An 11,751-nucleotide genomic window follows, 5' to 3' on the forward strand; every position below is an offset into this window, starting at 1 on the left:
TTAAATTTTATTTTATACTCAATTTTTCTTTTTGTTTAATAAAATATTTATTTAAAAAAAAACTAAAAAACAAAGATGTTTGGATTTATAAACTTTAAAAAATTATTTGCTGCTAAACTTTACAAATCCTTTATGTAAAATGTAAAGAATTCTTTCATCCCTAGTTAAGAGGTTAAACAGAAGTAGGTACTTCAGAAGCTACCAGATAACCATATCTGCTCTAATAAAGCGATAATCCACACTTCTGATCCAAACTGCTCAATAAACATCTTCATCAAATTCAGTTGCGCTCGATCTGTTAAGAAGATGAGAATTACCTCCGTTTTCTTGCTTGCTCTGGGAGTGGTCCTTTCCTTGGGGCTCTGTCAAGGAAAGTCCTATGAAAAGTAAGATTTTTTTAAAGACAAAATAAATAATTTAATTTATTTAATAAAAAAAAACTACAAAACTATACTAAACTTCTGTTTTTTTACGAAGTTACAAAGTTTATCAGGTGACTCCTGATAAAGAAGAAGACCTTGCTGTTCTAATTCCATGGACTGAGAAGGATAATGTTGATTTCTGGGACACAACAGCTCAGCCTAGGGTCATGGTCAGCCCAAGCGAGCAAAAGAATTTTGAAGATTTCCTGCAGAAGCACAATCTTCCATACTCCGTTACTATTGAAAATGTTCAGACGTAAGTTGTTAAGTAAATAGTCTCATCAGGATAGATTTAAGGACTTTAGGTTTTTTTACATCAGGACAATCGATCAAGAGCGTGAGGAGAAGAAAGCATACTGGGCTGCTAGAGAAGTGTCGCCACGTCATGTTACAGATGACTTTCAGCATTTCTGGAGCTACGACGAGATAAACTCTTATCTCCGTCGAATGGCAACAGAGAACCCCCAATATGTTACTCTGCTCCCACTCGGAGAAACATTTGAAGGTCGTGAAGTTCTAGGATTGAGGATCACATCCCCAGGCAATGATGCCAATAGACCAATTATCTACATTGACGCTACGATTCATGCAAGAGAATGGATTGCTCCAATGGTGGCTGTTTACATTATTCATGAACTAGCTGAGCATACGACTGATCATCTGAGCGTACTTGATAATGTTGTATGGATCATTCAACCTCTTGTAAATCCTGATGGGTATGAGTTTACCTACGCAGAAGATGGTGATCGTCTTTGGCGTAAAACAAGAACTATTAATGAGAACTCTGATTGCTTAGGAGTCGATGCTAACAGAAACTACGACCACTACTGGGCCAATGGAGTGGCATCAGGGGTAAGGTTTTGAAGGCTACTAAAAAGTCTTAAAAGTAGGCAAAAGGCTAGATAGCAGGTTGTATAATAGGCTTTTTATAGCAGACTTCATAGAAGGCTACATAGCAGTCTTCTTAACGATTTCCGTTGAATTAATTTCAGGAATGTACTCTGACTTATGCCGGAACAGCTCCGTTTTCAGTTGCAGAAAGTCGAATTGTGAGGGACGTTGTTATGGCTAACGTAGACCGAATGAAGCTATACATCAGCCTGCATTCCTATGGATCCTTGTTTATGTATCCATTCAGTTCTCACAGGTAGTTTTATTCATAATATTTTTGCAGTTAGTTCTGTTTTCAGAAAAACCACTAAAAGCTTTTTTAATTTAAAATTTGAACATTATTCCCCAGAAATGTCTTGCCAGAAAACTTCCGTTTCCAACATGAAGCTGGCGATGTCTTCGCTGAAGCCCTCTACGCGGTGAATCAGACTCCATATCAGGTTGGGAATGGCGCTGGAATTTTAGGTGTTTCATCAGGTACAAGTAAGGATTGGACTTACTCTGGACCTGGGATTCCACTATCATACACCCTTGAGCTTCCCAGAGGTGGCACTGGTTTCGATCCACCAGCTACCGCCATTGAAGGTGTAGTTTCTGAAACCTTTATTGGTATACGCGCTATTGCAGGATTCGTCGTTGAGCGCTACTATCCACTATCAGTAGCACAGAAGGCCTAAAGATAACGCACACCTCGGCAAATAAACTTGCCAACATTATGTAAACTTGAGATTTCCATCTGATGCAATACACAGGTACAAAAAAAAACAATTTTCATTTTTTTGTTGTTACTTCTTTTCCCGATAAGGTGTTGACAAATTGTTTTCTTATCATCGCGATAGGGGAGGACAACACTGTTGGATTAATTTAAATACAGCAATTCAATCAAAAGGTATCATTTCTTATCAATTAATAAAATGCCATTTATTGACCTTATGAGAAATGAGTTTTTTTTGTGTTGAAAAAAAAAAAGTCGAAGTCTTAGAAGATACGACCAGCGAAGAAGTTGACGATGAAGATAAATCCTGGCAGCGTTGATTCAACCAGAGGTTCAATTTCGGCTTCAACAATGTCATAACCGTGTTCCCCGAAGTAGGGCATTTCAATGGTGAAGGGGAATGTTATGTTCATCACCTGAGCAGCATGATCCAGACTGTTGCCGTGAGGATCATACCAGACGTTGTGAGCAGGACCAACAGAGAAGCGGCGTCCACCAGCTTGTGTGAAAGCATGCGAGAGAGCATCACCGAATACAAAGAGATCGTGCTCATTGTCAGGTACAGTGTAGGTGTGTCCGAAGGGATAGAGAATGTTGTTGCCGTAGTTAGCCCTTGCACCACCGGCTTGAAGACTGAAGTATGCAATGACGTTGAATCGTCCCAAAATATGGTTAACAGCACGGGACTCCTGCTCAGACATAGCGCTAGGACCGGAGAAATGTCCTTCACATGGCTAAAAAGGAAATTAAAATATCAGCCTTATCGAAATTCCTTCCTGTCTTTCCTGTCGAAAGACTTACATCAGGCGTAACGTAGAATCCTGGTTCAAAGTTGTGATAAACGCTAACACCAACGCAGTCAGATCCAACATTCAGTTGACGATTCTTGGTCCATCCTCTATCCTGATTTCTGGAGAATTCGTAGCCATCTGGATTTGAAACAGGCATGATGACAATATCAATCTCCTCCAGAACATCCAAGTAGTTGTAGTAGTGTGAGAAGAACTCATGCATTACACGAATGGCTACCATATGAGCAGCCCAGTCACTAAAATAAATCCCACATTAATCATAAAACAGACATCAGTTTTAGATCAGACCATACCGAGGCCTAAGTCCAGCTTCAATGAAGACAACTGGCCGATTGGCAAACATATCAGATGAAATCTTAACAGCATTAATTGGGCGGAGTTCACGAGTCCAACGAGTAGGGATCACCTGAACCTGATCAGGATTGGCTTCAGCTATTTCATTAATGTACTCATTAACTTCATCAACAGGCCAAAAATGCGTAAATTCCACTGTATGGAATTTATCTGGAATGTTTAATCCTTCTCTGTGAAAATAAAATCAATTTATCTCCTAGTTCTTTCGCAATCTGTGCTCATTCCTTGATAAATCCCACTCACCCTGCCAATGTGGCCACAAAAAGAAGGGATAAAACCCCAAGAGAACTGAAGAACCTCATTTCACAACACTTGATCACTTCAACAGCACAGGTGTGAACGAATAAACCGGAGAAACCGACTATGGGGACTCCTTTATACCCCGGTCTATCTTATCAAATTCAGTAGAAGAATAGGTCGATAAATGGGATTAAATATCGATTCGAGAGGAAATCTCGCTTGAAATATGGAGCCAAAGATCGCAGTCTAGCTTTTCTTACGATCCAGCGATAAGTATTCCTCTGGCGTGGTTGAAAATGTGAAATATTCCGTAAATAGACTGCGTACGAGACTTCCACAGGAAAACCGTATGAGAAAAATTTTAACGAGGTGATTTATGATTCTCAATTTCCGGATTTTTTTTTAAATAAAATTGGTAATTTTTATATTGGTGTAGGTAATCTCCTTTAAAATTTTGAGAACAATAGAATTAGACAAAGCGCTGCTTGCAACAGCAAATATTGTATCTACTCCAGAAATTCCTATCTAGATACTATATTTGCTGTTGCAAACAGCATAGAAATAAATTCAAATAAAGCTGATAATGAAATCTTTTTTAATAACGAATTAAGAGCGGCTTTGACGCTGAAAGATTTCGTGAAAGACAAAGTAGCGAAAGATGCCAATCTGAAATACAGAAAAGGCAAAATAGGACAGAATACTTTCCAGTTCTGCAAAGATGAATGGGAAATCACCAGAAAAGGTACTAACACTTAATTGAACAGGAAGCATTAAAATCCTTGATGATTCCAACATTTTGATGTACAGGTACATGACATTCTAATCGATTTAAAGTTTAAAGGAAAAATTTGTACCGTGCGGATTTTTCAAAAATTAGAGGTATGGCAATGATAACGACTAAATTCAAAAAGTCTCCAATTTGAGAAGGCTGTGTCGGCCACTGTATTTGTCGCAGTGTGTGTAATGTCCCATGTACACCCCTGATCTGGGAGTGGAAAAGTCATGTTGACTTGAGTCAGGTTGTCATTAAAAGGAGATTTATGGTTTTCTCTTCTCTCCCCAAATTAAGAAAAGTTGTAAAGTGGTTGAGATTTGGGATTCTTCTGCCTGAAGCGAAGAGTGACATCAAAAGACCTTCACGTTCCCTATTGGAACTGGCGTCCTAATCAAAGTGGTCGCCATCTTCCTCCTTAGAAAATGAGAAAATTCACATCAATATGGTTTTTTATCTCCTTCTTACATTAAGGGCTTGAATTGAAGAAAATGGTAGGAAAACCACTACCATGCAAGGTTGTACAATGTACAGTACAAGACAATCAACATGACTATCAAAGTTTTGAGAAGCCGATTCAATGCATTCGCCTAGTTTAATCTGAGTAACTCTCAGTCGAAAACCCGTGCTGCTCGCATGGCAGATTGAGGCAGGGGTTCTCTGAGATCGCTTCCGGAATTGTGGTACTCAGACAAAAAAGATATTACGCACTCCTAGAAGAAAAGCAACGAAGTGATCCAAAAACATAGGAAATAAATTGGTAGGTCCAATCTATTCCACATATTTGGATTTTTTTCAGTCTCCAAATTTTGGGTAGTAAATTCAGGGAACAGACGCGTTTACTACCAATTTAACGGTTTTAAATCGTTAGTTCCTTAAGGCGTTTATCGTGGTCTTACTAACTACTTACCTAATCATAGTTCCTCCGTTCCATTTAATGGCATCTGAAGACATATTTCGAATTCTCCTTGGACTTCACTCCCACAATCCTAAAAAAAAAGTCTAAGGAAAATCAAAAACAAAAACAATTTTTGCTCTTTTAATTTATTAATTATATTGTAAGTAAAATCGTGTAACAACTTTTTTTTGTATAGTATACAATAGAAATTCTATCATACTTTTTCCATTCGTAGTCAACAAATTTTTTCAATATATAGTAAGAAGAATTAGCAAAGAGGGCCTAAAATTTCATTTTATTTATTATTTATTTGTTTTTTTTTTAACAATTTCCTTTCGCTATTGCTCCATAACAACATCCTTTTCATCTAATAGATTTTTCTTTATTAAATGTATTTCTTTTTTTCAATGATATATTTTTTCTGCTATAAAGAGTTTTTCTTCCTGTTCAAGATTTATTTATTCTTTTTTTTGTATTTGTGCTTATAATTTTTGTTTTTTGGGAAAAAATGTAGTATTAAGTAGTTTTTCATGTTCTATCAAATGCCAAAAAGGGAATAAATATTTTTGTAATTTTGTCATCATTTTCAGCTTAATTTTCTTGTTTTTTTTTTTCAAAGATTGTTTTTTTTTTATATTAGAAATACTGTGTGTGTGTTTTCTTCTTGTTTTTTTTTATGATGATTTCCTTGTGATACGTGATGTTTTTGTTTTCTTTGTTCTTTGTAAAGAATATTGTATATATGATTACTTTTTTTTAGTTAGCACATATAAGATTGTGACATTCTCCATTCATTCTAGGTTAATTTTCTTTGCGCTATTTCTTTGTTTTTCTCTGTATTCTCGTCATTAGAATTTATTAAGAAATTATGGCAAAAATGAAGAAGATTAAAGCTGTTACAAAAGGTACAAAAGAAACCGAATATTATTGCATTTGTGTCCTGTTTTTAATGCTCAAAATGAGAGAAAAATTCCGCTCAGCGGATTAGCACACAGGACACACCTTAAGGTCTTCTATTTTGCCTATATATTTAACCTAGAATTGAGGAGGAATTTTCTAAAGCGTTTTCTTTCTATCTCACAAAAGTTTCTCACAGTCTCTAATTTACAAAAAAAATGTTTAGACATGCATTTTATACAGATTTTTAATGAAAAAAAAATAATAAAGAATAAATTTAAAAGAAGATAAAATAGTTTTTACTTCATACCACAATCCAATGTTTTTTAGACGCACGTGGGCGTTTTGTCCTGACTAAAGAAAAAGTCTTTACTCTTTGAGCACATCTCGCAGATTTTTCGGCTGTCCGGATTTAGATAAGTACAAAACCGGCAGCTCCACTCATTCTGGGGTACACTGGCAACCCCAGATGTCTCCCCATTCCTCACTGTTTTCCGTTGTTGCTCCTGAATTTGCCTGTTCTTCGTATTCTCCTGATGCATCTTCTGCCTCTCAATGGTTTCGCCCACATTATTATTGTTGGCACTCACCCTGGCACATGGGGTACTCCTCCGTTGCACACTTTCCGTCTGAATGGCCTTTGTTGTGGGTTCGGCTTTTGCAATTTTCACCTTATGCGCCACCGCTGGCACCACACTGCCTTGCCGTCGATCATCGTGAATCTTCATTGAACCCAAATCGAGTCCCTGCATCAGCAAATCTCGCTCCCCGAGATCCTTTGTGTAGCCCTGTTTTTCCAAATTCTGAAATACATAGTCCCACGTCTCGAACGACCCCACCCCATCGTGATTCTTGTGCCTATCCACATCACTACTGCTCACCTCATCCGGCTCCACATTGTGCCTACTACTTGATGTCTTTGAGGTACGAATATTGTTTCTCGCATAAACTTCCCCCTCACTCGGTCGTGGTCGCATCTTCTGGGCCATTTTTATGCGATGATAGTAGTCCGATAGCTCACCATTTGACATGGATGTGCTATCGTGTGATGGTGGTTGCTGATAAGAATCCCTGTAGTCACCCAAATCAATGAGGTTTTCACTCTTAATCATCCCCTTGCTGCGCTTCTCCCCGCAAAAATTGCACCCCTGGTACTCAGAGTAGCACGTATGATCGGATTTGTGGTAGCACCCACCCTGTGGCACGCTATTCCTATGCCCATAGGTGCCACCATTGATAACAATTGGTGGCGCAAGGTGCTGCCCATTAACCATTGACTCACACGGTTGATTGAGTGTCCCCAGAGGAAATCCCCCCGGGAGCGGATAGCGATTCCCAGCTGTATTGTAGGCGCTAAATGACGCCGCACACGATGGCACAAAACCATCAACACAATCATAATTCCCCACGGCGTCGTAGTACCCCCCTCCCGGTGATCTACCGTAGTCATACGACGGTTGATCCAGTGAATAGTGTCTCGGCTGCCGGATTTTTTCACTTGGGTGCTCAAGGGACTTTGAATGGGCCATTGCATGGGGAGGCATGTAAACCCCCTGCCCGGGTGTCTGATACGGGCCGTAGTTTGCCATTGGGACAGGATGCAAGGAGCACGGAGGAGCCACCGTGGCGGGACAGTAGGTTGACACAGGTGGTGGAGGGGCTACCATCTGGTACTGTCGTGACACATTGCAGGAACTGCATGGATTGGGAGCAGGAACACTGTAGTAGCTCTCTTGTTTCTCCTGATGTGCTCGTTTCTCTTGCATTGAGAACACCATTGAATTGATCATCTGTTCAGGTGTTCCTGGAACGTGGGAAAATAACATGAGCATACCTATTAATTAATAATTAAAAACAGATATTAAAAACAGATAAAACAGATATTGCCATCATGGGCAATTTAGCGTTTATTTGACATGAAAAGCAGTATATTTGTTATGGATAAAACGCTTTTTTTCACGTTCTTTGCTCTAGCGGCTACAATTTTTAAGATATCGACTCGAAATAAAAAGCAAATAAAACTTTTTGAGTTTACGCATCTTTTGGCGGCAGAAGTTTTCAGATATCTCAATCCAAACAAAAGTTATTCGCGGTTAAAATCATGCCCTAATTTCCTGGTCACCCTCTATATCGTTAAATTTAACTTTAATTAACACATTACGGATCATTATAATACGTGAAAATTAATTTTTACGCAACGTGTAAAAAAATAAACACGTAGAAAAATATTATTCGATTGATCTTTTAGATGTATTTAATAATGCAAAAAGTATTTTGTTGCTGGAATAATTTTAGTTAACACGTTAAAGATTAATTTTATACACGGAAATTGATTTTTATACAATTAAATACCTAGCTGGTTTTAGAAATATTATTTTTGCATTACAAATATCTACTTAGTTTTATTTAATTAACATTTTAGTTTAACGCGTTAAGGATCGATATCATACGCGGAAGATGATTTTTACGCAATTTGTATAAAATTATAGATAGGATAAAAAAAGGTTACCCGGCTGGCCTTAGTAGTTTTCTCTGTTTCAGAAATATTTTATAGTTTGCACTAAAACTTTAATTACCACGTTGAGGACCAAGTTGAGGACAAATAATACACGAAAACAGATTTTTACGCAACGTGCAAAAAATAATCAATAGAGTAGAATAGTTTTACCCAGCTGGTCTTATGCAACAATTTTGTAGTTTGAATAATATTTTGATTAACCCGTTAATAATCAGTATCATGTGAAAATTTATTTTCATACAACTTGTAAAAAATATGTAGTCAATATACAGAAATAAGTAACCCGGCTGATCTTATAAGATTATTATGTGTTAAGAGGCCTGCTTGATTCCGATATTTTTGAAGCAACGATCGATACCGCTCAGTAAAAGGGATTAATCTACAAAGTTCCACCCCTATTCGAAAGCTTATTTAATTAGCTTTTGATTAATCCCTATTTGATCATCCGGGTCGACCTATTAATGTACGAAAAGTAAAAAAAAATTCTCGCGAATCGGTAAAATATCGATATTATCGAAAAATTTTCCATACATTTTGTGTGTCAAGCTGTCAAATTGCCTCATGTGCGTTACTTAAATTATATTTAAATAAACACGTAAAGGATCAATAATTAAGTTAATAATAAACACAATTTTATGTTTTAATGAAACGATACAAAAAATTCACGCGTAGAAAATGATCCCGGCTGGACTTGTGTACAAACCATGGAGTAAAAACTTCAATTTAATTTTACGCAATTTTTTAAAATTGTCATAGGGTAAAAAATTTTACCCGGTGGGTCTATTGACCATCCACTGAATTTGAATATCCACTGATATTTTTTATTTTCTTTTTATCATTTATTTTCTTTTCTTGTACGAAATTTTGTGGTTTTTCATGATCATGGAATCATATTTTTTCAGTTTCAGCAGAGTTTCGAGTATTTTTCGTTTTCTGCGTAAAATATGGTTTTTCCTTTTAAAAATGACACAAAATCTGTCACCCATGTAATTTATTTATCAATCAACAATTATAGCAATTTTTACAGCGTAAAATAAAACCACTCAGGCGTCATAGTGGTTCAGAATGTGTTAATATCCTTATAAGATTATTCCAACTATTTTTCGTATTGGAATTGATCTTATGAACTTTTTGCATGGGATACGCGTTTCTTGAATTTTCGTTTTCAAATATACAATCAATTTGATCGGCTAAAAATATCACGAACACTTTATTGTCTCTACCCAGAGAATAATTAATCGAAAATGAAAATCAATGCAGGACATGCAGAGTTAGTTGAGCATGTCAGCGACCTCAACTAATATTTTAATGTTTTTTACACACCTGTGTGGACACTCCGGAAATTGAAGATGTCAACCCAATTGCTGGACACCTGCATGGCTGTGAGTCCAGAGAAAATTTGCTTGAGAATCTGGCACTCTACAAATGCAGCCAAGGCATCCCGTGAGACATTTGTCACTTGATCTGGGCAAATGGGTCCATCGAGAATGAGTGTCCTGTTGGGGAGGATTTTGTATCCCATGGCTTCGAAGATTTTCTCAGACTCTACGAGATTTGATTGGATCTCGTGGTAGTAGAACCCCGAATACATCTGTTGTGAGTGAAAGAGAAAGAGAGTGATGTTGAGTGGGGGTAATGGTAGTAAATTGATAACGATGACTCATTGATGATTGTGGAGAATGCCAACCTTGATGACACGATATTCCTTCCGCCATGGCTTCGTGAAGAGGTTGTTGGCATACTGGCTGATGGATTCAAAGCCAATGGATGCCTTGTACGCAGAGGAGTCATCAGCCTGGAGGATGGACTTTTGCAGGACGTACGCTGTGACAGGGAGGAGGAATTTCCGAGAATGCGGGACAAGACAGAGAAAGTCTTTGAGGCATTCCTCCAACTTTTGCCTCTCCTCAATCTTCTGCAAACTCTCCTCCGTCTCAAGGTACGTCCAGTGCTGCTGGAGGATTTGCTGCCACAGGTCCGGAAGCAAATTGCAACTTAGCATTTCCGACATTTTCCTCCCTGAAAATTAATCCCTCTTCGTCTTTGTTGGCTATGTACCCCGGGGTTGGTGCCTCAGCACGTCACAATGCTACCCTGCAGAGTAGAGAGAACCCCTAAAATTCGTGGTAAAATGAGATTTCTGGGGCACCCCATAATCTAAAAATAAATCCTCAGCCATCAAACCTTTTTGGGGGTGAAGTTAATGTGGGATTTTCTGCCACTTGCCCAGGGTGTTGCCGCAGGAAACACCATCAACAGTGCAGGGTGGCTATTACCCTTGAATCGTGCACTGCAACCATGACCATTTGCAAGTGAATGATGGTGGAATTTACAAAAAGAAATAATTACACTTTGCAAAATAAATATTATTCTTGTCCCTTCTTCTTCAAATTAATGTCACATCATTTCCTCTCTCTGAACATCAATAAAAGTTTCACAGAAAACGGATAGAGACACGGAGAAAATGGAAAGCAAAACATGCTAGAAACACGGAATAATTTAGTAGTGATGGTTCCAAAATAAACTAATCTAACTTGTCTTGTACTTTACATATTATTCGCTTATTGCAATGGTGAAGTGTATTGCAATGCTGCATATGCTTTAAGCATATAACGGTTCAAGTGTGTTGGACGCCTGAACCGACATTGCCAGAGGGCGCCTCAATCTCTAAATTGAATTGTTTACCTTTTTACAGAATGTCACACTTACTTCCTGTATTCCAAATAAACTACACGATGAATTATATTAAATAGTTAGATTTTAACGCAATTTTGGGCGACAAGTCTGTGCTAACTTTTACCTCAAATTATCCAAAAGTAACCTATATTACTACACAATATATATGAACATTGAACACTTATTTCCTTCAATCCATCGATGTCTTAAGATTTCTGTAACTGCCCGTGTCAGAGTCTCAGATGAAAGAATATTTTCATCCCTCAGACGACTGAAAACTTATTTGAGGAGCATCACCAGTGGAAATCACCTCAACGGTCTTGAACTTCTAAATATTATTATTATTCACTGGATCATTATACCCTGATTATAGCTCGTGTATTGAAAGTTTTATTTTCCGAAAACTGATGTATTTTTCGGTACACGAGTAATAGCCAGGGTATTAATGTAGAATATGAAAAAGTTTTGGAGGTATTTAAAAAAAAGAGAAGAAAGAAATATCAACCAAACTATATTTAAAAAAAAAAAACAAAAGATTAACTTTTCAAAATATTGC

General features: G+C 37.6%; 5 protein-coding genes across 6 annotated transcripts in view; 1 reads left to right on the forward strand and 4 right to left on the reverse strand.

Annotated features, from left to right (window-relative positions):
- The window catches only part of LOC129792365 (transient receptor potential cation channel subfamily A member 1), a 1,125,827-nt gene that overhangs the window by 493,390 nt on the left and 620,686 nt on the right, over positions 1-11,751 (reverse strand). The window lies entirely within an intron of this gene.
- The window catches only part of LOC129792430 (PIH1 domain-containing protein 2), a 927,269-nt gene that overhangs the window by 493,390 nt on the left and 422,128 nt on the right, over positions 1-11,751 (reverse strand). The window lies entirely within an intron of this gene.
- LOC129792423 (carboxypeptidase B-like) lies at positions 170-2,246 on the forward strand. The gene is made up of 6 exons (XM_055831482.1): positions 170-386; positions 478-678; positions 743-1,274; positions 1,415-1,569; positions 1,663-2,065; positions 2,153-2,246. The coding sequence occupies exons 1-5, from the start codon at positions 307-309 to the stop codon at positions 1,988-1,990; spliced, it is 1,296 nt and encodes a 431-aa protein (XP_055687457.1). The 5' UTR covers positions 170-306; the 3' UTR covers positions 1,991-2,065; positions 2,153-2,246.
- Positions 2,019-3,538, reverse strand: LOC129792439 (carboxypeptidase B-like). The gene is made up of 4 exons (XM_055831502.1): positions 3,438-3,538; positions 3,134-3,364; positions 2,830-3,076; positions 2,019-2,762 (listed from the first exon to the last, which is right to left on the reverse strand). The coding sequence occupies exons 1-4, from the start codon at positions 3,494-3,496 to the stop codon at positions 2,292-2,294; spliced, it is 1,008 nt and encodes a 335-aa protein (XP_055687477.1). The 5' UTR covers positions 3,497-3,538; the 3' UTR covers positions 2,019-2,291.
- Positions 5,444-10,959, reverse strand: LOC129792382 (protein tamozhennic). 2 transcript variants are annotated; one of them, XM_055831384.1, is made up of 4 exons: positions 10,704-10,959; positions 10,207-10,633; positions 9,843-10,110; positions 5,444-7,805 (listed from the first exon to the last, which is right to left on the reverse strand). In XM_055831384.1, exons 2-4 carry the CDS (start codon positions 10,528-10,530, stop codon positions 6,328-6,330), a joined length of 2,070 nt encoding a protein of 689 aa, XP_055687359.1. In that variant the 5' UTR covers positions 10,531-10,633; positions 10,704-10,959; the 3' UTR covers positions 5,444-6,327. The 2 variants fall into 2 exon arrangements, with proteins under 2 accessions (XP_055687359.1, XP_055687360.1); XM_055831385.1 differs by having other exon boundaries at positions 10,207-10,613; positions 10,704-10,932.

Source organism: Lutzomyia longipalpis, chromosome 3 (genome assembly GCF_024334085.1).
Source record: "Lutzomyia longipalpis isolate SR_M1_2022 chromosome 3, ASM2433408v1".
Taxonomy (NCBI): domain Eukaryota; kingdom Metazoa; phylum Arthropoda; class Insecta; order Diptera; family Psychodidae; genus Lutzomyia; species Lutzomyia longipalpis.

Excerpts from the sequence above, each read along its gene's own strand:
- LOC129792439 (XM_055831502.1), bottom strand. The coding sequence starts at position 3,496 with ATGAGGTTCTTCAGTTCTCTTGGGGTTTTATCCCTTCTTTTTGTGGCC. Across the intron at positions 3,365-3,437 it reads TTTGTGGCCACATTGGCAGG|AGAAGGATTAAACATTCCAG; the intron begins GTGAGTGGGATT and ends TTATTTTCACAG. Across the intron at positions 2,763-2,829 it reads GATTCTACGTTACGCCTGAT|CCATGTGAAGGACATTTCTC; the intron begins GTAAGTCTTTCG and ends TTTCCTTTTTAG.
- LOC129792382 (XM_055831384.1), bottom strand. The coding sequence starts at position 10,530 with ATGTCGGAAATGCTAAGTTGCAATTTGCTTCCGGACCTGTGGCAGCAA. Across the intron at positions 10,111-10,206 it reads AGGAATATCGTGTCATCAAG|ATGTATTCGGGGTTCTACTA; the intron begins GTTGGCATTCTC and ends CACTCACAACAG. Across the intron at positions 7,806-9,842 it reads TTTCCGGAGTGTCCACACAG|GAACACCTGAACAGATGATC; the intron begins GTGTGTAAAAAA and ends CCCACGTTCCAG.
- LOC129792423 (XM_055831482.1), top strand. The coding sequence starts at position 307 with ATGAGAATTACCTCCGTTTTCTTGCTTGCTCTGGGAGTGGTCCTTTCC. Across the intron at positions 387-477 it reads CAAGGAAAGTCCTATGAAAA|TTACAAAGTTTATCAGGTGA; the intron begins GTAAGATTTTTT and ends TTTTTTACGAAG. Across the intron at positions 1,570-1,662 it reads TATCCATTCAGTTCTCACAG|AAATGTCTTGCCAGAAAACT; the intron begins GTAGTTTTATTC and ends ATTATTCCCCAG.